The 25277-nt window shown below is 41.6% G+C and overlaps 1 protein-coding gene across 2 annotated transcripts in view; it reads left to right on the top strand.

Annotated features, from left to right (window-relative positions):
* The window catches only part of mllt3 (MLLT3 super elongation complex subunit), a 99889-nt gene that overhangs the window by 21376 nt on the left and 53236 nt on the right, over positions 1–25277 (top strand). For both annotated transcript variants that reach the window (XM_031299781.2, XM_031299780.2), the window contains exons 3-4: positions 18634–18716; positions 19391–19534. In XM_031299781.2, the coding sequence (XP_031155641.1) occupies positions 18634–18716; positions 19391–19534 (227 nt within the window). The remainder of the gene's footprint in view (positions 1–18633; positions 18717–19390; positions 19535–25277) is intronic.

Raw genomic sequence — 25277 nt, 5'->3', positions numbered from 1 at the left:
AGGGATGCACGAAAAGCTCCGCCGGAGGTGTGAGTTGAAAGTCTGTCAGACAGGGGCCTCCTCCAGACGTTCCTAATTTACCCGCACTACCCGTTTGGGCTTACCAGGTCTGTCCAGAATCTTCCCCCACCCCCTGACCCAACTCACCACTAGATGGTGATCGGTTGACAGCTCCGCCCCTCTCTTCACCTCAGTGTCTAAAACATACGGTCTCAGATCAGATGAAACGATTATAAAATCGATCATTGACCTTCGGCCTAGGGTGCTCTGATACCAGGTACACTTATGAGAATCCCTATGTTCGAACATGGTTTGTTATAGACAATCCATGACTAGCACAGAAGTCCAATAACAGACAACTACTCTGGTTTAGATCAGGGAGGCCGTTCCTCCCAATCACGCCTCTCCATGTATCTCCATCATTGCCCACGTGCGCGTTGAGTCCCCCACTGGAGCCTCATACAGGACTCCATTCAAGGTCTCCAAGAAAGCCGAATAGGCTACTCCGAACTCTTGTTTGATGCATATGCACAAACAACAGTCAGAGTTTTCCCCCCCACAACCCGCAGGCGTAGGGAGGTGACCCTCTCGTCCACCGGGGTAAACTCCAACGTAGTGGCGCTCAGCCGGGGGCTTGTGAGTATCTCCACACCCGCCCGGCGCCTCACACCCTGGGCAACTCCGGAGAAGAAAAGAGTCCAACCCCTATCCAGGAGTATGGTTCCAGAACCGAGACTGTGCGTGGAGGTAAGCCCCACCAGATCCAACTGGTAGCGCTCCACCTCCCGCACAAGTTCCGGCTCCTTCCCCCACAGAGAGGTGACATTCCACGTCCCCAGAGCCAGCCTCTGCTGCCCGGGTCTGGTCAGTCGAGGCCCCTGACCTTCACCGCCACCTATGTGGCAGCGCACCCGACCCCAGCGGTTCCTCCCACAGGTGGTGGGCCCATGGGATGGAGAGAGAGGTGCCACGTTGCTTTTTCGGGCTGTGCTCCGTGGCAAACCCGGCCACCAGGCGCTCGCTGACGGGCCCTCCATCTGGGCCTGGCTCCAGACGGGGGCCCCGGGCTTCTGAAAATGGTGTATTATAGGTAGTGGTGTAACGGAACATAGTTTATCCGTGGTCCGTACAGATCAACACTTGGGTTGGAATGCATGTGAACCGCAGATTTATTGCAAAGTTTAACCATAATAATAGTGTGAAATAAATGTTTACCGTCGCTGTTACTTAAAGTAGGCTGATAAATCTCTATGGAGGGTTGCCGTGAAAATATACAGGCAACGCAATGTTCTGTTCACGTTAACGCAGCATGTTAAAAGCAGTTGATGGCTTCTGGAGGAGTGGAAGAGCTCGAAAAGCCGTGATGCCGGCTACAGCTACAGAGCTTTGTCGTATCAGTGACAGTTGGTAGTTCACTCACCTGAGAATAGGGGGCTTTGAACCGGAGACAGGGCACCGTGAGCTGCCGGTCTTTTCGGCGGACGTTATGGTATAATTTAGGTGACAAAAAGTGAGCGGTATGCAGCAGTTTTTTCAATGTGTTTTTCCGATGAAACAGACAGGCAAGCTGCAGGCTGAGTGTGTTTACTGCTGCAACCACCAGCATCCCTCGTCCCGTCATGTTGCGTTTTCATACGTCAGCCAAATAATTTACCTGATATTCCTAGATCTTTATACCGTGGTGGAAATGCAGAATAAAGCTGAAGGAACCTTTTTAGTTCCATTGTAAAAAAAAAAAAAAAAAAAAAAAAAAAAAAAAAGTTGTTGCAGTGACTAAAAGTCGGCAAGCGTATCAGAAACACATCTCCCACACCAGATACTCTCAGATTTTAATCTATACAGCTGTCGGCACTGCTCCATGCAGGCTTGTGTCTTAGCTGCATCTCACAGGCATGACCTCGACCTCAAGTGTTTTACTCTTCTCTCTCACCCAGATGTGCTTTCAGATACCCATATTTGCCCTGATTGATTTAACGTAAATCAGTACTCTGTAGTACCAATGTTATTTGGTCGACAGTAGGGCTGTCCCAAACGATTATTTTTTAAGCTATTAATCTAGCGATAATTTTTTCGATTAGTCAACTAATCTAACGATTAATTTTTCGATTAATCTAACGATTAATTTTTCGATTAATCTAACGATTAATTTTTCAATTAGCAATTATTTTCCCATTGCTTAATTATTAACAATTTACACAAAACTAATTTCAATAAGGTTCAAATCTCTATTTATTAACACCAGATGTAGGCTATCAATCCAACAACAAAATAAAGGAGGAATACAAAAATAAAAACTTAAAGTAAACAGAGCAAGTGCAAAAAGAGTAGCCTGTATTTGCTTTTTTTAACAGTAGTAGGTAAAATAATGAATAAGCTCTTGTTTAACATCCAAGCTCTTCTCCATTTAATCTTACAGTAAAAAAGTGCAATTTTAGCAACATGAAATCAGATGTATCAAATAAATCCAACATAAGGGAAGTTGCAGAGTGTCTAATATAACTGTCTGTAATCGATTGGGTCACTCATAATGATGGTAAACCAAAAAAATAACCCTGCCAACTGACAGCGTTTGATGATACTTAATGTTAAGTCGTAGCGGGGCATTAAAACGAATCAAATGACTAACGTACTGTTGGGCTACTACATTCCATGTCACTATGTTGATAATCGCACATGCTTGGGAGTAAAGCTTAGATCGGGCCCAAAAAATCAAGCCCGACCCTACCTGAGCCTGTGTACGTTGTGTCCGAGCCCGGCACGGCCCGACACATTAACTGGAATTATGAGCCTGAGCCCGATTTTAAACCCGACAATTTTTTAATACGTGGGCCGTTATAACTGACGTTATAAAGGACTCGTGAGATATCTGAAACGATCTGACCTGGTTGCCAGATTGGGGAGACACGATTTTAGTTTACCTCACACTCAAGTCAGTGCAGGACATATACCCAGAGCTACTGGAGAAGCTGGAGAGGCATAGCTTTCTCCCCACCCAATCAGGCTAATAAAGTAATGATTAAAAAAAACACAAATGCAACAAATTTAAATTATAACACAAAATGGGGCCAGAAGCAGGGACTATTTCACAAAATGCTGGTACAGGATCTGCAGAAATGCTGCAACATCTACTTCAGGATGTCAGGGGCCAGTTTTACTAAAAATACTGAAAACTACCCACAGAACACATCCAGTTTGTGTGATACAGCAGCTGGAAGTTGAGAGAGAATTTTCTGACTTGCTGCAGTTTCTGAGTTGATGTGTACATAAGGGATTAAACGTAAGGTTGTATTTGCAGCGTTTTTGGATAAAATACCCCACAATTTGGGGAAAGGGTCCATGTTGCCCCTCTTCCATGGTGTGGCAGAAATCAAAGAGCTGCAGGAATTTGTCAGTAATTGTTTTACGATTCCTCAGAATCATACCTACTTAACAGATGCAACACAAAGAAAGCAGGAACCATGAAAGCTGCAAGCTGGATGCTGCTGGCATCAAAGGGGGGTGGGGGGGGTGCAGACGGGGCAGCCACCACCACATAGCAGGAACTGAGCTGTAAATGCCGGTGCTCCCTGGGTTGAGTCAATGAAAGAAGGTTGGAGGAAGTGGTTTATTGAAGCATGGTTTATATGGGCTGTCTGTTGGCAGCTCTTTCACCCTTTCTCTCTCGCCTCTGCCATAAAACATTTGTCTTTTATTTACAGCAGCACCCCAAAACACCAGAGCTGTAGCTTTGAGTCAGGAATCACTAAACCATCCATGGTCTCCCTTTTCATCAATGAAAAAAATAACATATAAATAAACACATAAAAAAAATACATATAGGCTGTTATATAACTATTTACCTCGTAAAAACAAATGCTTGTGTGAGTGTTGTGAGCTGCTCTCTCTTTGCAGTGATTCCCCTAGGATTTTTTCCAGGGGGGGGCGGGGGTGGTGACTCTCCCCCAATAACTTGTTGAGGGGTGGGGGTGGGGGTGCTGCTACAATGAACGTGTAACGCATGTGGACCGTTAGCGGAGCGTATGTGCCGCAAAATATATGTTTTAACTGGCTACACTAGCTGCGCACACACGGCATAGGATTGTGTGAGTCGCAGACGAGACGGAGAGCTTTCCCTCTGGGATTGTTGTTGTTTCTTCAGTTTTTTGGAGCACAGCGCTGTGGAACGTCAATCTACTGTCAGCTGTTATCAGAGGACGCAGGGGGAGGGAAACACGAAATGAAAACAGAAAGCCTTAAAAATGAAACTGCCAATATCTCACTGACGGTCATTAAGTTGTTTCCTGTATATCGATAGTTTAATTAAAAAGAAATATAGACACATTATGTTCCATTTGTGTGTAAAACCAATTATGATGGCTGCACTATTCTGTCACATGGAAATATAGACATCTCGTTCATCATTTTATACACATTAGTGACGTTTTTGGTATCGTTAGAAACTTTGAGATCTCTGCTAGGATTGAAAATAAAATTCTAAGGGTATGAGCAATGTTTGACTGCACAGCATTAGTTTGTAATGACTGGCCTATACAGCAAGCAACTGCATGTTAAGGGGTTTTCAACCTCTGAAATATCTTCAGCCTATGTGTTTCAGCCTCAAAATCTCAGTATCAGACAGCTGGATTAGCCACACACATTCCTGTTCTTTTATTTTATCCATTGACTATTAGGTATGGATATTGAGAAGCGGTACTAAACTGGTACCGGTTCTGGACTGCTCAGTACTGATAAGTTCCTGGACAAACGATACTGATGATGAAACGATTGTTATTATTTAATGCCGCCGGGTCTAATCATCTGGGAATGATTTTAAACTAAAATGTGTAAGCTACACAACAAGTAACAAACTCCTTTGAGGAAATTTTGTGTATAATGTAAGCGTGTGTGTGGTAAATATTAGGCGGTAAGGTTAGAGCTGTGAACGTAGCAGAGCAGTGTCTGTACAGTAACTTAAGGTGGATCAGCTATTCTCATTTTAGTGACAAGCTGCTCGGCGGAATTTAGTGTGAGCTGTTCTGACCAGATAGAACTAATTTTGTTTCTTTAGAATTGTTAGACCAGACATTTGTAGTAATTACTCCTTCCTCACAGGAAAAAAAATAATCTATTTCTGCAAAAAAGTAAAAGTCTGCATTTTTTTCACCAAATTATAGATAGTAGTTTAGTATCTGTATTGATGAGCAGTATTCGTATTGGTATCGATAAAATCCCTATTGACAGTATTTTCCAGAAAATGTATTACGTCTCAACATGTATATCCATATTGTAATCTAAAGTCACATATACAGTACCATAATATAGGAATTTATCCATATTGGCCATTCCCACTACCAAGCACCATTAGTATGGCAATTTCTAATAGTAGAAGCGATATGTAGCAATAGCTGCACAGTTAGATCTTGTAAGATGGGTGACTACATAAAAGAGCCCTTGGGAAGATCAAACGTCGGAACACAAACACATAATGGTTCTCAAGGGAGGTCTGGGAGTGTGTTGGTAGCACCTGGTCTCCCTGTGTGTGCTGTTGTCTGGATCCTGCTATCAGGAGCATCCCCAGAATTTTCACCCCACCCCTCACTCCACTCCTCTAATTCTCTGATCTGTTTTTGGTCCCTTGACGTGGGTGCGGCTTCACACCTATGTGGTTATAGTCTAGGATGCATATGGTGTTGTTGTTTATGTATATTTTTTTCATGCTTTACTTGCTGCTGGTTTGGGTACTGGTGGGGTGGAAAGACAATTCGGCCTATAACCTGGTTTGTTATTTTTTAACTGTCCCCGACTTGCCACCTGTTGGGTCACTTATCTAGTGAGATGGCTTACAACACACACTTGAATGTTTCTTGCGTTGTGCACTTTAGTCTGGCAGATTAATCTGGACCCTGTTTGTGTTCTAGGATCTTATTGTTAGCTGATTAATGTAAGGTTGTGTGGAGAGTTCTCTCTGCGGATTCAACATGCATGTAGGAATTAGAGCTGCACCATTAGGAGGAAAAGTCATACTGCCATTACAATTTACAATGTTGCGATTCGGATATAATGGTATCATGAGTTTACTTGCTTGATTATCAAGGAAAATGCACAAAATACAAACATTTTCATATTGTGTATTTCTCAACTACAAAGTTAATAAGCATAAGAAGAAATACATAAACAAACAATGTTCAGTACTTTTTATAAAATAACTTCATATTTAAAGGTACAATATGTAACTTTTCTGCATTAAAATGTCTAAAAACGACCATACCTATGTTATATATTTTTTTGAGTTGTGTAGTTATACTATCCCAAATATTTCCATCAAATGGCAATCCCAGGGAAATCTGTTATTTTATTTTCAGACACGTCATGTTTGATTTAGCTAGTCGCCCGTCAGTGGCGTCATAACCTTTCACCATCTAGTTACTCGTAACTTCCGTCAAAACATGGGCACCCAGATGCTACGTTCGAGAGTAATTGTAAATCATACGTCTCACGGAAAAAATACTGGTAACACTGCTTTTTCTGCCAAAATGCATCATTTTGTGATTAATAACATGCCACTTTGCAACACAGTAATACAGCAGAAACCTTATTTATTGATACATATCAGTATTAATCCAGCTTAATGTTACTACAATGTATGTGCTGGTTGACAAGTAACTAACATTAATGCTAGCTAATGCTTGGTGGATAACATCATAGGGTTACATCGTTCAACACGCTCATAAAGTTATTAGTAGTATCAAAGAATTTCTAATAAGGGAAGAAGTTCCACTCTCTCGTTACTTCCGGCTTCTGAACTGGTTGCAGTTACACCAGAGTTCCAAATAGGGGGCGCTCACAGGCCAGTGCAGAATGAATGGGACTCTATGGAGCTATACCCCTCAAAATCCACTTTTCACAGGATATAATTTTTTGTCTAGTAATTTGAATGTTGCATTTGAAAGGGGAGGCTAAGAAAATACACACTGCTGGGTGTTAGATTTTTTTAAAGTGGCTTTTTTGTTCTAAAAAGCCTTTTAAAATGTCAATGACATCATACACATATACGACCAGAGATTCTGCTTTACGGCAAGCTCTGAGTCGCTTCCTTTTTTCTCTCGAGGCATCGACAACACAACTGACAGGTCAGGCTCTCCCTGTTAATACACATGCTAGAAAGAGGTTTGCTAATGTTTTAAAGACCACGCAGAAATATTCACTCTGGCATTCTGGTTCTGCTTCGGATGCCGTCAAGCGGGATCTCCGATCGTAATCTGTCCTTCACTGACCAATCAGCATTCATTAGCAGAATGCTAGCGTTTTATGGGCAACAACGACTCAACCTGTAACAAATCGAAAGGGCATAAGTACTCGTTCATTCAACTTTCGACCTATAATCCATGTTGAACTTGCAAAAACTACAATCAAATCTGAGATTTCTCATCGACAATCAGGCAAAAGAGACAAATTTAGCCGTCTAGCTCCATAGGGTCCCATTCATTTTGCACTGGACCGTGATCACCCCCAGTGGAACTCTGGTGGAACTGCAACCAAAGTAGGTACAATGGGGCTTAATAGGGAGTGGAACGGCTTTCCGTAGACGGGCTTTGGTAGTATGATTGTTTTGACCATGGATAAAAGCAGCACTGCGCTAACCCACGAATTCACTAGTTCACTTCAAAGTTCACTAGTAACGTTAACGTTAGCTGTATAGATAGACGATTAATCTAATGCTAATTTAGCCAGCTAGCACACTCCGCTCTGCCTGCCTCACTCCCCCGGCACAAAGAGACATCATTCGGGATGATAGCTGACAACACAGCCGGTACATGTAGCAATAGCTAGTTACCGTTAGCCCCAGCCGGTGCCGGGTGCTAACGGCAGTTTAATGAAGCGTCGGGAAACAGAGAATATCAGACCCAGGCATCCTAGTCACAACATCGGCCATCCATAATGTTAGCTAGCTAGCTACGTCTCCGTAAACGCTAACGGTGTTTGTACCGAAAATCTCCTCCCTGCCGAATTTCTCCCACCTTCGCGTTTAGCTGTCTTTACAGTTAGCTAGCTAAATTAACCCGACAACAGGTTTGTTAAGCACCAAAACGAATAGTTGAGATTACAGAAAAGTGAAGGGGGAGATCGGGCAGCTGGGAGATGTTCTGCTGTTGCTAACAACAGCAATCGAACATCATCGCCGCCGCGGAGAGTCCCCCTGCAATCCCCACCCACACCCGTCTCTCAGCCTCGTTGAGTAGCTAGCGTTAGAACAAACCCCGTCCGCCCGGTAAAATCCAAAAGGTGACATTGGCATGTGAAATATACTGTGATAGTGTGGTAAAACCTGCTAACGTTAGCCGCTAATGTTAGCTTGCCGGCTCACTAGCTAACTGGTCAGCCAGCTACCAATACAGATTGAATCAAGAAAAACGTAATTATGTTGGGGAAACTGCAGCTATTTTATTAGCATGATATGAATAAACGTTACTAAACATAATGTGAATAAACTTGAATGGGTAAACTCGTCCATGAACAGATGCATTCTAATCAACAATTAGCGTTTAGCAATAAAAACTCCCATAATTCCACGCAACTTCCCTACGTCATCAAATGTCTGTGTTTACAATCCACTTGAGAGACCCCTAGCGGCAGAAAGTTACATATTGTACGTTTAACAAAATTAAATATAAAAAAAAATCTTTTCAAAATACATTTTTGCTTTGCTCAATAGTACAAATGCATTAAATAGAACAATAAATGAGAAAATGCAAATGAATACTGTGGGTAAAGGTAAGGGTGTGCATCTGCCCTGGAGGGAACGCCTCCTGCTACGATTTCTGCTCACGTTCACAACTTTCTGCACATTAAAAACATGTTACATATCTGTGTTCTCTGAGCAGTTGGGAAAGTCATAATATTTTAAGGAAAAAAGTTGTATTATAATGAGAATGAAGTTGTAATATTACTAGTAGGGCTGGGCGATATATTGATATTAACAATTATATCGATATATTTTTAAACGTGATATGGAATTAGACCATATCGCATATATCGATATAGTTCAAATTTGCGCTGTGATCCTTGCTCCAAGCAAGCTGCTGACCCGGCGGAGCTCTCTGCACTGGTCCCCGCGCCCCGCCCCTTCCCTTTCATGCACAGAGGGGGGAGGGGCAGGAACAGACACTCAGCCACTCTTCAATAAACATGGAGGAAGCAACAACGTCTGCGGAGCGTGCGGAGGAGGAATTGGTTAGTAAAAGAAAAAGCAGTGGCTCAGTAATTTGGAGATGGTTCGGATTCAAAGTATCAGATGAGCAACAAAATCACGTTACATGTAGGGAGTGCCATAAACAAGTTACAGCCAGGGGTGGAAGCACTACAAATCTTTTTCACTACCTAAAACAGTGGCATAAACTGCAGAGTGTGTGAAACTGCGCACTGCAGAAGCCCCAGCCGCAAACCATTGACAACCCGAAAAAGCTCCAGCCCCGAAACAAAGCTCACTGCAAACTTCATTTTCCCAGAGTGTGCCTTATGAAAAGAAAAGTGACAAGTGATGTACTAATGGTGTCATGGACTAGCGCTGAAAACTACTCGAAAAAAGTCTGGAGTTGACGGAAATATGCGTAGTCAAGCCCCGGCTGTGAACGATTTCTTTTTCTATAAGTTCTTCACAATAAAAGTCCTCCGTTATTTTGGTATTTGAATGTTTTTATTATGAAGCAGCAAAATCCATAAATGTTGGGGATTCATTAGCAGTAATGTAACGTGACTCCAATAAGCATTGTACATTGTTACTTAGCAACAGCATTCTTTGACAAAAGCTGTCCAATCCGTTACAAGGAATGTTTTACCGGCAGTTTCCACTGGATGCGGAACGTCTGTGGAACGTCGACGGAGTCATTAGGTTTCCATTAAAGTCAATGTGTGTATTTCCACTGACTGCGGGACGTCTGCGTCCCTACTCCGGAGCAGATACGCAGAGCTTCTATTTTTGACGGACGACGGAGAGCTCCGCAGCAATTCAGCACAATTCTGATTGTGCGGGACAGGAAGTCGAGCACAGAAACAAAATAAAACATCCGGTTACTTTTCAAAATAAAATACACCGTGCTCACGGCGGGTCATATTTTCCTGCACTACACCTTGAAAACACAGCACAGAGTTGTTTCCCCTCTACTCCTCTGGATGGAAACAAACTGTTGTTGGTTTTGTGGTTCTGTTTAGGGCTGAATGATTAATTGCATTTTCGATAATATCGCGATATGTTAAAACTCAAGCAAGCATTTAGTGCGACAGTGGTGAGGAAAAACTCCCTTTTAGGGAGAAACCTCGGAAATCTTATTTTTAGGGAGAAACCTTGGACAGATCCAGGCTCTTAGTAGGCGGTGTCTGACGTGCCTGTTGGGGGTGTAATCAACAATGGCAATAATAGTCACAATAAAGATAATGGAACTAGGGCTGAACAATTAATTGCATTTGCGATAATATATGTTAAAACGCGATTTCCTAATCGCAAAGGCTGCGATTTGGTCACATGACTCGCAAGAGCAATCAGTCTGCACTCCGTAGAGAAAGCATCAACTAGCATGCTAACGCTACACTGTACCTTGAGCTGATTTCTGTCATTCAAACAACTCTGAGTTGTAGTTTAAAACTTTTACAGCCATTTTAATAAAATGAAGGGTTTTATTCGGGCTTGAGTCTATACATGCAGTTAATGGATACAGGCACACAGAACTCAAGGCTCGGTTGGCAACGATTAGCTCTGATTAGCGGTTAGCTCTGATTAGCGGTTAGCTCTGATTAGCGGTTAGCTCCGGTTAGCGGTTAGCTCCGTTATAAAGATATGGAGTGGAGGAGCTGCCACTGAGAGGGGTAACAATCAGACTGATACATGACGTTCGGGGAGCTTTCACAGCAGCGTGGCCGCGGGGTTTCAACAGTTTTATTAGTACAGTTAATCCCATGGCAAGAACACCAGCAACTAGCTAACGTAACGATAGCCTCTCTGAGCAAGTGCACTCGGCAGCACGCAACTTCACGAGGGGGAGGGGCTGGAGGCAGCTCCTCTCTGTGCACTGTAAAAAAAACGTGTGTGTGTGTGTGCTATATTTTTACTTATTTAACTGTCTAGTGTGTAATTGTGTGTTCATACTATACATAATTATATTATTCTTTGTTGAATAATGCAGAAGACAAAGAGCTTAAAAAAATATTCGAATATCGAATCGTAATCGCAATATTTGGGAAAGAAATGGCAATTAGATTATTTTCAAAAATCGTTCAGCCCTAGTTCTATTTATAGAAACTACATCCTGTTATATCGCGCAAACATACGTGAACTCGCGGATCACACACACAAAAAAACACCGGACCTGGTGGGTATTGACGGACGGCGGAGCACGTAGCCGTTCCGCAACGGAGCCGGTCCGCAGACGTTCCGCATCCTGTGGAAATCCACGGTTACAATCCTTCTGGACTGCTCTGCAGCCTGGCATCAGCACACAGCTAACGTACAGTAATGTCTTCCTTGAGTTCACCTGGAACTCCCAGATAGCCGGTATGTTAAGTTAAGTCTGTTTTTCTAGAACTGGGCTGGTTAAAGTTAACTTAACTGATGTGACGCTGGTCTAAATTCACTTCTGAGACTTTTTTATGCGAGAAATCAACTGTGTAGAGCTCAAATATAGGCTGCTTTACAAAAATGGATGGCTAATTGCAAATTTGGTCCGACTGTGTCAGATTTCAGAAGCTCCACAGTCTGACGTGACAGCCGGCCGGTGCCTGTTGGGGTCGCTGGCATGCTGATCGGCCTGTCCACCTTCACAGACCCACTGTGAGCTGGCTGGAGCTCCATCAGGAGACTCGCGGACAAGAGGCGTTTAGTTCCCCGATCGTTTGTTTAAATAACACAACACACATATCCATTATAAGATTAACTGGAACCTGTAGTTTTTCGAAGTTATAATGCTCCACAAGAGATTGCGGGCGTAACGTATCAAGCTTGCTGATCAGGCTGTCACTCATACACACCGGCCACGGAGCAGGCAAAGGAGAGGGAAAGCAGCGTTTGACAGGGCAGAGAGATACCCGTCTCCCTTGACAGTCTTGTAAATAAATTATAATATGTATATTAGAGCTGTCAGTCTTCCTCTATCATAGGCGCCGATTTATGTTTTCCTCAGTGCGTGCTCACGGGCGCACACCCTTTTTTAAAAAAAAAAAAAAAAAAAAAAATTTCAGAACCTTAGGAAATGGACAACGGCCGACACGAACAAACACGCCTATTAACTCGTTAATAAAGCTGTAAAGTCAACTCAACTCAGGACAGCGCCGCTTCTCACAAATACAGATGGGCTTGGAGAAGAGAAGTTTAACTGACACGTAACCGCAATCAGCGCTCACACGCTCCACTTAGCAACAACTGCAATGTTTAATTTTAAATAAATGTAGCCTACTGGCAGTCTGGAACACGTGGATGCTCAGTATTTTCCGTGCACCCACGGTATCTGCGCGTATTAGTTTAATTTAGGGGACATCGCCCAACCCTATACTACAGTATAGGTAGTTGTATAGCAGGCTAAACAGGCGTTTCAAGCGGTTTTCTTTTCAAACAGTTGAGTAATTTTCTTATAATGAAGATGTTTGTTTCTTTGGCACAAAGAACAGCACAACAAACAAATTTAAACTTGTCAGTGTTCTCTGCTTGATATAAATATTCAATTAAATTATTAGATAACCATGCTTGTTCTTTCTCTAGGCTGCATATGATGCTGAGATGAATCAGCGAGTGGAAAGAGCTCATATTTGAGCCACAAGCCTCACTAAAGAATTACTAATTGTCTTGTCTTGTCTTTTGTTTTATGGTCAGTCCTGTCGTCTAGCCTGGCCTCATTACAAACCAGTCTGTTTAGAAGGGCAAATACATAGTGACTGGCATTGTTCTGTGATTGGCATCTTGGTTTAAACCAAGGCCTTGTTAATGAACGACACGGCCCTGTCCCTCTTTGAAAGCTTCTGTGACCACTGGCAGGTTTTCTGTTACAGGTCAGTGGTTGTATTGTGCATCTCGGCCTCTCAGACGCTCCTTCAGATAATGGTAACCTTTTCAACCTGAACTACTGAACCCCAGCCAAGACGCTGCACTGACTTCCCCTTCACATTAGCTGGCTTTCTCTTGTGTCTTCATAAAGCTACGAGCATTTTCTCTCATTTTAACCATAACTTGACCTGTCACTTGACATCTGTGGAGAGGGAAAGATTCTATTTATGTTGAGTTACAACACCACTTGAGAGTTTGGACAGTAGTCAGACAGTGTTCAGTGCTGAAGTGGTATTGCTAAATTTTATATTTTTTAATAACTTATTTGTTTACAGGTCAGGGAGGTGCTACCTTTTAAAACATGCTAAAATTAGTTCAGTAATTCTATCTTTCCAGCCTTTATTGTAGGTTTCCTGGTTTTAATTGGAGCGACTGCATCAAGCACTGTTTTAACATTAATGGCTATTTGCAGGTTGCAATATATGATGTGACAGTTGTGGCTACTTAGGTGTAATGCAACATTTTTGACAATTAGTTCTGTGTTACTTGAAAGAGAAAATGAGAGAGATAGGGAATTAAATGCAACAAACGTCCCTGGCTGGACAAGAACTGGGGACATTGCTGTTTATTGTCAGCACCTTAAACCACTAAGTCTCCAGGGTTTGTATTTTCTCAGCTTCGAACATATATGTCTGCTAATAATATTGCTGGGCTGTATGACCAAACATTTGTATCACTGTATGTATATGACGGTATTTTCTTTCTTTTGCATGACTGGACCTTTTATATAGGTTTATAATGGCTTATTATACTGCCAGGAGTACATAGAATATAAAAATCATTTCAATGTCATCATGTTTACTAAAAGCTTTGATTACTAAAGAGTTTGCTTGCTCCACAACATTATACAATATATGAAGGAAATTAGAATGCATGAAACAGTTACAGAGTGTAAACTGTTTTTATTGTGCAAAGTAGTAAAATAAATTAAATTAAATAGATATACCAACAAATTTAACATTGCTTCCTTTTCAAAACTAAATATTGTAAGATAGCTGAATAAACACTACCTTGGCCACAGGTAACGGTAGGTTGTTGTAGAAATGTGGGCGACTGAACGTAGCGCCGCTGTCAGCTTGCTTCAGTGTGGTTGGTATAATGTTTGGATACTAGTTTGGCAGAAGACAAGACATATCTTAAATCCAGTGTTTGAATCACTGCTTTGAACCGTCTTACTCGACAGTCTGTAGCGGGACCGTAGGTGGATTGTTATTGCGTTTGTAATGTCGATCCGCTGCATGCTTGAGGTGACAGAGTAATGTAAGCACGACCAGCATCGACAGTGCTAAATGAAGTACGATTTTTTTTTAAAGTTTAATTAAAAAACTTGGGAACAGCAGACGGTTCCTTTCTTGGGCACACGTTCTGCTTTTTCTCCAGTCTTTCTTCATCCTCTATCTTTCTTCTCTGTTCTTGAATGTGCAGTAGCGACCAGAGCCTCTCCTAGCTTAACAGACGCTTATGCTATCCGGCTAGCTAGCAGCTATAATGTTAGCCAGCGTGTTGTTCAGCAGTGTAAATTTTAAACAATTATTAGTGTTACAAATTGTTCGTGTCACAAATTGTGTCCCACGGTGTTCTACCCTGTTAAAGAGAGTTAGTTGTGGGTTATTAATTGTTTTGTTATACCGTTACAACCCTGAGTGAGAAGGGTATGCAGTAAACAGGGGAACCTTTTGCAATTCACTCGCAGTTTGAATTTACAGCACTCTCCACGGCTGTGAATTGGTATGTCAAAAATTCCTATCATTCGGGAAATTAAGACCGGTATACCGGTTGAGGCGGTAGACTGCCCAGCACTAGCTAATAAGTAACCAGAAATGTCAGCACATAAATGCCAAACATATGTTAGAGGTCAGTTAGAAACAGTGTCTCCATTGCAGAGTTTTTCCATCAGGGAGTGCTTACAAGAAACAGTAAAATGTCCCGCTCAGTACAAGTCTTGTTAACAATTCTTTGTTTTGCCAATTTAAGGAATCTGAAAATATCCAAGTACAGTATATTAGTTTAGATTGTGTACTGTTGCTGCACTGAACATATTTCAACATGACATCACGTCTATCCAGTGATCCATGCAAATAAGAAACATACCAACGTATGTGCCTGAGTGTGAATTTTTCTTTCCATTATGGGGTGGTTCAGCCCTTTTCCCTCGCCACCCGGTTTATATAAAGGTGTGGTGGTGAATGGGCTCTTTTAGCTGGCTGTAATTGAACCTGACCCACTTGCACAATTAACTCTAACCCATAATATTTTCTCAGTGGTATTGGGTTTTGGATGGCCTGGCCCCAGCGGTGAGGTCGACCTCAGCGCACTCAGCCGAGCCATCAATCACTGCTGCTCCCTGAAGAGGCGGGGCTCCAACATGAAACAATCCAACACAGTGATGATTAGATGGGTGCCAAAGCCTACTCAGTGCTGAGGATGACTCCAGGTATTCCTGAGGTCTCCTGCCTCACTGGAAGCCAAGTTGTCAGTTGTATGCTTAGAAACTCATCACGTTTTTCCTTTGAGATTTCCTTTGTGTTTCTTGTTCTACAGCAGCCTACTGTGTCTATAATATTATGGCATTATAGTATGTTTATACATATATTTATGTATATATATAACTGATAATCATAATCATAACTGATAATAATTGGTAATTAGGTAGTTGTGATGAAAATGTGAATTCATTTATGAGTGTTTACTCAGAGCAAGTTGATCCATTTTGATTTAATGAGCACTCCGGGGGAAGACATTGAGATATGGATGAAAGTTCCAGAAAACGTGAGTAAGTAACCCAACATCTTGATGTGGGTCTGGCTTGTCAGTCTATACTAGACCTGCTTGATGAGGTGGTCTCGGTACGCTTTCATTCCAACTCTGGAGCGGTTCGTTTGTGGTGAGAACGTGATCCGACCTCGAACTGCACCAACTGTAGGTGTACTCCACTAGTCTGAGCAAATATCTCCTGTAGTCAGGTGTGCTTTGCTGTGATGCAGCAGAGCAGAGCAAAGTCTCTGTGAGCAGAGCAGACGTAGTAAAGTCGCTCGCAAAACAATGTCTGATTATTTAAATGAAATGAGCTGGTTTGACCATGGAAATGTCCAGAACACAGGACCTTCTTCCTGTATTTACTTTCTTGCTCCCGTCCCAGACACATCCGACCAATAAGAACACACGTTCTTGCGTGGTTAATGACACATTTTGGTATGCTTAAGAGTTTTCCAGGTGTGAAACCAAACCAAACCAAAGGGAAATTGCTCCAAGTTTACAAACTCATCAACTGAGTCGAACCAGAGCAAATTAACTATAGGTGTGACATTATAGCCTCCCTTCAAATTCCTGGATGGGGATGCAGCAATCCAACTTTTTCATTACCAATACCTGGGCTTTGGGTATTGGCTAGGACTGCACGATATTGGAAAAAACTGACATTGCGAAATATATTTTTTCGTGTGCTATATATTGCGATATGAAGAAATACTGTAATTCTTACGAGATGACTTGAATAGCTCTATTTGGAAATAATAAATAATTCTCAAATGACTGGGGTGATTTTGTAGGGGAGTGAATCTACACACAAAATAAAAATGACTTTCTTTTTGATGTGATTTTGGGAGAGGGAAGTTAGGTAGTTAAATACACTGATTGACTCACATAACCCCATTGTATTCATATAATACCCTTAAATCGATGTAAATCACGTTCTATCAGACACAGACTTTTTCCAGTTGATTAGTGTTACGTTTCCAGCTTTGCGGCTTTGAACCCTAGTTGGGACAGACCCCTGGTTTCTTTAGGCTAACTCACTTAGCTTAGCCTGGCGGGTAGCTAGCTTTTAGTCTGGCAACTGAGAATGGTCGGGAGACGTCGTGATTAGGGATGTCACAAGAACCGATACTTCGATACCAAGTCGGTATTAAAATTCTGAAAACGTACATGAAACAGGAATTTGTCAAAAATTAAACAGGAATTAAAATCCAATATTTAATGTACTGTATATAGCAGGGGTGGCCAACCAGTTAGGTATAAAGAGCCACAAAAAAAAACGCACCATAGCAAAAAAACACTCAACACATGCACGTCCACACTACAACAGCAACAGTGTCTTCCAGATCTGATGACAGTCATAATACATAGCAGTTTTCATAGTTTTTTTTCTCACTTAGATTGACTCAGTGGGAAACCTGACAGTCTTTGTTATCCACAATCCTTTTCAGGTCTTGCTTGAACTCGGTTGTGGCCACTCGAAGCAACTCTCTCACTCATTTGTCACTAAAGGGGCTTTCAAACAATCTGATTCAGCAGTGAAAGGGTTAACGAGGAAGGTGATCTGTGGCCGCTGTTTTTCCTCAGGTTGCAGAATCTGTCCTCAAAACTCTGCTGCATTATTTTCCATTTTAAAATAATTGGCAAATGTATTGGCAGTATTGGCAGATGCATTCAAATGTGTTTTTTTTTACTTATCTGAAATACTGTATGTTTCAGAAAAGTTAAAAACAACAATCAACCAATGACACAGCCCCCAGCCACACAGTAAGAGCCTCACAGGTGCAGGCAAAGAGCCGCATACGGCTCAAGAGCCACAGGTTCGCCACCCCTGGTATATAGTATATAAACATGGAACTGAATTGAAAGGAACCTGATCCAGCTATTTGAGTCAGTGTCGGACGATATCAGTATGGGGTCAGTGCATCCCTATTCATGGATACAGTAGTGCAATAGCAATGGGCTGATGGTGCCAAAGTATATTTTGAAGGTGCAATGCCATTTTTCCATTCTTAAAAGAGAGCCTTGTATTTGGCATTTTAAAATAAGATGTCCAAAGAATGTCGAGGCTTTTATTTTTTTTTATTCACTGGAAAGAGTTTTTCAGCTCAGCCTGCATAATGTTTACATTTCACTCTGGTTGCTATCGACTTGTGACATAAATATCCTCCATTCATGCAGAGGGGCATTATGCAATGATGAAGCAAAGCTAAGACCTGTCTTTATCTGTTCTTCCAGTAAACACAGTCAGGTCTCCACATACATGGACTTAATTGGTACTTTTCTGCAGTGTCCACTGGGAGCCAGGCTGACAAACACACACCTCCAGGGAAGAACACCTGCGCTCTAGTAGACTTTGTTTGTCTTTAAAGGCCCATGGGAATGAGGGGGGAGGTCTTCACCTTGTCATGAGCTGGGTGGATTCACAAACTTTAAAGGCCCTGGTCACAATTTAAGCCCCAGTTTTTGTGTTGATATCACATTGGAAATGGGTGTTAATGAGATCTCAAGAGAATGGAGATGCAGGTTTAGTGGCTCAGTTCATTTAGTGACGAGACTTTGAGAATCAAAGGCAACAGTCACATATATTTTCATACACTTCTTCACCTAATATTTGTGTCCAGAATAGTGAGAAAATGTGATAATTTTAATAATGGTTATGAGGACTGTTCAAGTGTTGCGCTGCGGTGCACCCAACAGTGCTTGCATGGAAATAGCTGCTTTGCATTTTATAGAACTAAATGAATTTAAACCAGTCTCTCTGTTTTGAAGGTTGATGGCCTCTCTAATGGCAAATGTCTCTTTAATTTCAGTGTGCAAGGATCCACCGTACAAAGTAGAGGAGTCTGGATACGCTGGCTTCATCTTGCCTATTGAAGTTTACTTCAAAAATAAGGTACATTTAACAACTTAACTCACCAGCAAACTACATGTGTTACATCTTTAACACTGGATTCATTTTAAGTCTCTTTTTATTTCTTAATCTGCTTGTTCCACCAGGTTTGTTTTGGTTTGACAGTAGTTTGCTGTAGTTTTTCAATGAGGAGGTTTTTGCTTTTGGGTTTATTTATAGGCCTAGACATCTGTGGACCTTGTTTTATTTCACCTTAATTTAGACAGGTAATGTCATTGAGACACAGGGTCTCATTCTAAAGAGAGCCATGGTCAAGACACAACAGCAACACGACACAAAGTTAAAGACAGACAGGACATTCATGCCAAGACTAAATAGAACACGTCATAAAAGTGATAAATGCCAACGTGGTAGTGTAAGAACAAGAGCAGACCCCCACAGACACTCTGTGTCATTTTGGCAGTTTCCTCACACTGGGGTAGCTTGAAAATGTCTACACTAGTATGTCATTGTTAAACTGTTAAACTGTGAAACATATCAATTTGATTTTTGTCGACCTACTAATTTCTATCATTGTGGAGAACCGGAAGAAGTTACTTCAACAATTACTTGTAGTTTGGATCTAAATGCAGTGTTCAAGTGATGCAGTGTAGTGGTGTTGATAAAAGAAAATAGTTGTGGTTAAGTCCTGATAGTCTCTCTTTTTTCTCTCTCAGGAAGAACCGAAGAAAGTTCGCTTTGATTACGACCTGTTCCTCCACCTGGAGGGCCACCCACCGGTCAATCATCTTCGCTGTGAGAAGCTCACCTTCAACAACCCAACAGAGGAGTTTCGTAGGAAGCTACTGAAAGCCGGAGGGGTAGGAGTGACGTTTCTTAATCCTATACAGAAACTTCTACTGTAGCCTGCTTAGGAGGAAAAACCTCCATCTCTATTTTTCCGGGGAAAGTCGATGGAGTTCGATGGAGCAGTGCTGTGTCATCAGAAACACTCTTGCACACACTAATACAGTCACACATACATAAAGTTCTACACAACCAACCTGCCTTTCTTCAGCCACAGTAAATCTAGACCAGTACATCTGTAACTGAGATCTAGTGCCTAGCTAAGGATACCTTAAGTGTTTGAGACAAGTCACTCATACAGCAGGCTGATAATATTTCTTATTGTCAACTTATCCCATGAAAAAACAACTTGAACCAACAATGTATGGGTGCCCCCTAAAAGTCCATGATTTGAGCCTGAGTCGAGAAGACTCCAAGTTGAATCACTGCACTTTGTTTTTTTAGATGTGTCATTGTACACAGAGCAATGCAGGAACAACAGTATGGCAGGCTGTAAACTTTACAGTCTTGTCTCAAAATGACTTAACCACAAAACTAACTGTGATGGAAGTAGCGACGGGTGATATAAACGGAGGGAAGCGGGGGCACAAAATCCTGATTTGGGGACAGTCCTACAACACTGTCTTCCCTGTGGCTCTCAGCCCGTTGGTTCCTACTGAAGACGTAAATCTTTTAAAAACAGCTTACAGAGTAAAGCTAGGGGGGTCGTAATTCCAGGAGAAGGCTGCTGAAAAGAGACCTCTGCTTTTCAATTCAATTTTATTTATAGTATCAAATCATAACAAGAGTTATCTCAAGACACTTTACAGATAGAGTAGGTCTAGACCACACTATAATTTACAAAGACCCAACCATTCCAGTAATTCCCCAAAGAGCAAGCATTTAGTGCGACAGTGGTGAGGAAAAACTCCCTTTTAGGGAGAAACCTCGGAAATCTTATTTTTAGGGAGAAACCTTGGACAGATCCAGGCTCTTAGTAGGCGGTGTCTGACGTGCCTGTTGGGGGTGTAATCAACAATGGCAATAATAGTCACAATAAAGATAATGGAACTAGGGCTGAACGATTAATTGCATTTGCGATAATATATGTTAAAACGCGATTTCCTAATCGCAAAGGCTGCGATTTGGTCACATGACTCGCAAGAGCAAATCAGTCCGCACTCCGCAGAGAAAGCATCAACTAGCACGCTAACGCTACGCCGTACCTTGAGCTGATTTCTGTCATTCAAACAACTCTGAGTTGTAGTTTAAAACTTTTACAGCCATTTTAATAAAATTAAGGGTTTTATTCTGGCTCGAGTCCATACATGCAGTTAGTGGATACAGGCACACAGAACTCAAGGCTCGGTTAGCAACGATTAGCTCTGATTAGCGGTTAGCTCCGGTTAGCGGTTAGCTCCGTTATAAAGATATGAGTGGAGGAGCTGCCACTGAGAGGGGTAACAGTCAGACTGATAAATGACGCTCGGGGAGCTTTCACAGCAGCGTGGCCGCGGGGTTTCAACAGTTTTATTAGTACAGTTAATCCCATGGCAAGAACACCAGCAACTAGCTAACGTAACGATAGCCTCTCTGAGCAAGTGCAAACGGCAGCACGCAACTTCACGAGGGGGAGGGGCTGGAGGCAGATCCTCTCTATGCACTGTAAAAAAAAAAATGCAAATACACTGGTGTGTGTGTATAGATATATACTATATACTATATTTTTACTTATTTAACTGTCTAGTGCAGGGGTGGCCAACCAGTTAGGTATAAAGAGCCACAAAAAAAAAAACGCACCATAGCAAAAAGCCACACAACACAGGCACATCCACACTACAACAGCAACAGTGTCTTCCAGATCTGATGACAGTCATAATACATAGCAGTTTTCATAGTTTTTTTTCTCACTTAGATTGACTCAGTGGGAAACCTGACAGTCTTTGTTATCCACAGTCCTTTTCAGGTCTTGCTTGAACTCAGCTGTGGCCTCTCGAAGCAACTCTCTCAATCATTTGTCACTAAAGGGGCTTTCAAACAGTCGGATTCAGCAGTGAAAGGGTTAACGAGGAAGGTGATCTGTGGCCGCTGTTTTTCCTCAGGTTGTAGAATCTGTCCTCAAAACTGCTGCATTATTTTCCATTTTTAAATAACTGGCAAATGTATTGGCAGTATTGGCAGATGCATTCAAATGTGTTTTTTTACTTATCTGAAATACTGTATGTTTCAGAAAAGTTAAAAACAACAATCAACCAATGACACAGCCCCCAGCCACACAGTAAGAGCCTCACAGGAGCAGGCAAAGAGCCGCATACGGCTCAAGAGCCACAGGTTCGCCACCCCTGGTCTAGTGTGTAATTGTGTGTTCATACTATAATTTATTATATTATTATTCTTTGTTGAATAATACAGAAGACAAAGCTTAAAAAAATAATCGAATCGCAATCGCAATATTTGGGAAAAAAATCGCAATTAGATTATTTTCAAAAATCGTTCAGCCCTAAATGGAACTATGACTAGAAATAGTAGTTGTAGTAGTTCATGGCGTAGCAGGGCACTGCAGGGCGGTATAGGGTGAAGCAGGGCACTGCAAGGCGTAGCAGGGCACTGCAGAGCATAGTAGGGTGTAGCAGGGCATAGCAGGGTGCGGACAGGATAACAGACATTTATATGGAATGGTTAAAAAAAACAAATGGCTACATTTTAATAAATTACAAAGACCAATTGATAGAGGAGGTTTGGGTCTACCAAATATGTATTATTATTATGCTTTTACATTAAGGCATCTGGCCCACTGGTCACTTCCTCCTGAGCCCCACCCTGGTATTGTGTTGAGCAATCTGTTCTTGCCCCATCCTTTGAGGATGTGGTACAACAATTTGGAATCCTTAGGTCTTCATTTTTCAGATATTTGCAACTTCGCCATCTATTAGTGGGAATTTTTGGATCCAGTTCTTCAACCCCGAAGGCACCAGAATGTTCAGATAAGGTGTTGATGAACTTTGGGAAAGGTCACGAGGCTTCTGAGTATTATTCCATGCCTATGCAGAACCTGGGGGATGGAGCCTGGACAACCCTCAAAAAGACATTGGAAAGGGATCTGAGTATTACACTGGATGATGAGGAGTGGGACAGAATCTGATGGAATATTAAAACTACAGTTGTGTTCAAAGCAATAGCAGTCCAACATCACTAACCTCATAAATCACATTTTTTGGTAGAAGTGATATTTCTACATGGCAAATAATTTACTAGTAAGTGTTGTAGAGTCATAGAAAACCAACAGACCCAACAGTCATGACATGCATGCTGCTCATTCTGTGTCATTTAATCTGTAATTGAAAGGGGCATGTTCAAAATAATAGCAGTGTTGTGTTCAATTAGTGAGGTGATTGATTCTGTGAAGAAACAGGTGTCAATTATGGCCCATATTTAAGGAAGGAAGGAAGCAAATGTTGTGTATCCTAGTTATAGTGCATTTCACACTGAAATACTCAGCAAAATGGGTTGTTCCAGACATTGCTCTGAGGAACAGCGGACTTTGATTAAAAAGTTGATTGGAGAGGGGAAAACATATAAAGAAGTGCAGAAAATTATAGGCTGCTCAGCCAAAATGATTTCAAATGCCTTGAAATGGCATCCAAAGCCTGAACGACGTGGGAAAAAAACAGACCAATGATCAGCTCCAGGAAAATCAAAGAAGACTTAAAGTTGCCTGTGAGTACTGTTACGATCAGAAGAAGGCTATGTGAAGCAAAGCTATCAACTAGAAAAGTCCCATTGCTGAAAAAAAGACATGTACTGAATAGGTTAAAATTTGCCAAAGGAGAAATGGGGCAACATTCTGTGGACTGATGAGAGCAAAATTGTTCATTTTGGGTCTAGGGGCCGCAGACAGTTTGTCCGACGACCCCCATGCACTGAATTCAAGCCACAGTACACTGTGAAGACAGTAAAGCATGGTGGTGCAAAAATCATGTTATGGGGATGTTTCTCATACTAGTGTTGGGCCTATTTATCACATACCAGGGATCATGGATCAGTTTCAATACATCAAAATACTTGTAGAGGTCATGTTGCCTTATGCTGAAGAGGAAATGCCTTTGAAATGGGTCTTTCAACAAGACAATGACCCAAAACACACCAGTAAGCGAGCAAAGTCTTGGTTCCAGATGAACAAGATAGATGTTATGGAGTGGCCAGCCCAATCCCCAGACCTCAATCCCATAGAAAACTTGTGGGGTGACATCAAAAATGCTGTTTCTGAGGCCAAACCCAGTAACGCAGAGGAATTGTGGAATGTAGTTCAATCTTCCTGGGCTGGAATACCTGTTCACAGGTGCCAGAAGTTGGTAGACTCCATGCAACACAGATGTGAAGCAGTTCTCAGAAATAATGGTTATGCAACTAAATATTAGTGCAGTGATTCAAAGTAAAGCAAACCCTTGAGACATTTTTCAGTTTATACAGTAAATGTTTGAGTTTGTAAAGAAAAATATAAATACTGCTATTTTTTTGAACAGCCTAATATTCCTTTTTCTTCACTTTTGGTCATGTTTTGATTTGGAATTGAATGTGCAGCAGTGTTCCCAATGCATTGATATTATGGAATTAAAAGCTATTCTAAGGATTTTGAGCATTATTCACTTTTTTAAACACACTGCTGTTATTCTGAACACAACTGTATGTCACGCTGTGAGGGTGCGACTCATTCAGTTCAAGATTATGCATCGTTTCAATTGGACTCCCTCCAGATTGTTTAGAATTGGTCTGAAAGACACACCAAATTTTTGGAAATGTAAGACAGAGGACGATATTACTGCATGTCTTATGGGCCTGTGATAAGGTCCAGTAATTTTGGACCGGATACATGATAACCAATGTCAGATTGCAGTGACCAAGGTTCCATTCAGCCCAACGTTATTTATTCTGGGAGAATAAATAGGATCTGGTCAATCCTAAACGGGATGGATAAAAACCTAAGAAGCTGGGTCCAGACTAGTATAATGGTAGCTAGACAGATTATTTTAAGAATATGGAGGAATGAAGGGGTGCCGTCAATCCAGGAGTGAGCTTGTGAGATGGCTAGCGTTTGAAAAAATGTCATATAAACGGGTTGCCAGATTGGATGTCTATGCTAGTAAGTGGGGAAAGTACTAAAGCTCTCTGGAGGGCTCCTAAGAAGCTTTGTGCTGTGGAGAGGCATATACTATGTGCTTATTGTTGTCAAATAAACATAATATGTTCTATTTGGTTTACAGTTGTCTGCTTTGTTGTTATTTTGTTGTGGTGTCTTGAATATTATGGTTGTTATGTCATCTTGTCTTAATCTTTGTCTGGGTAGGTGGTGATGAAGAGTGGGCGCGTTCAGGGGGGAGGGGATGTGTTTATGTTGTGAGCTACATGTTTTGTGTTTTAAAAAAAAAAGTAGTTCCTTTTAAAGACTCCATAATTTTCTAAAACAGTTGGTCACTGTAGTTTTCAGCAATCATCAAACATGTCACTCAGTGCAACAGTGTGGCTCATAAATGTGTTGTAATAGTTTTTGTCAACAATGAAGCTCTAATGCACAGAGGAAGAAGATGAATTAGACTTTGGATACACAAACACTACATGAAATAGTAAATTAATTGCTTGTTGTGCTTTGAACATGGGATTTGTTGACAGTTGAAAATTGTTGACATTTTTTTTATTAGGAGTAACCCCTTGAGATGCAGCATCTCGTTTTCAAGGGGGTCCTTAACGATAAATAAATATACCGTACAATCATAATTAGAC

Source organism: Sander lucioperca, chromosome 17 (assembly GCF_008315115.2).
Source record: "Sander lucioperca isolate FBNREF2018 chromosome 17, SLUC_FBN_1.2, whole genome shotgun sequence".
Lineage (NCBI taxonomy): Eukaryota > Metazoa > Chordata > Actinopteri > Perciformes > Percidae > Sander > Sander lucioperca.
This window is presented reverse-complemented; position numbering and strand designations above follow the sequence as displayed.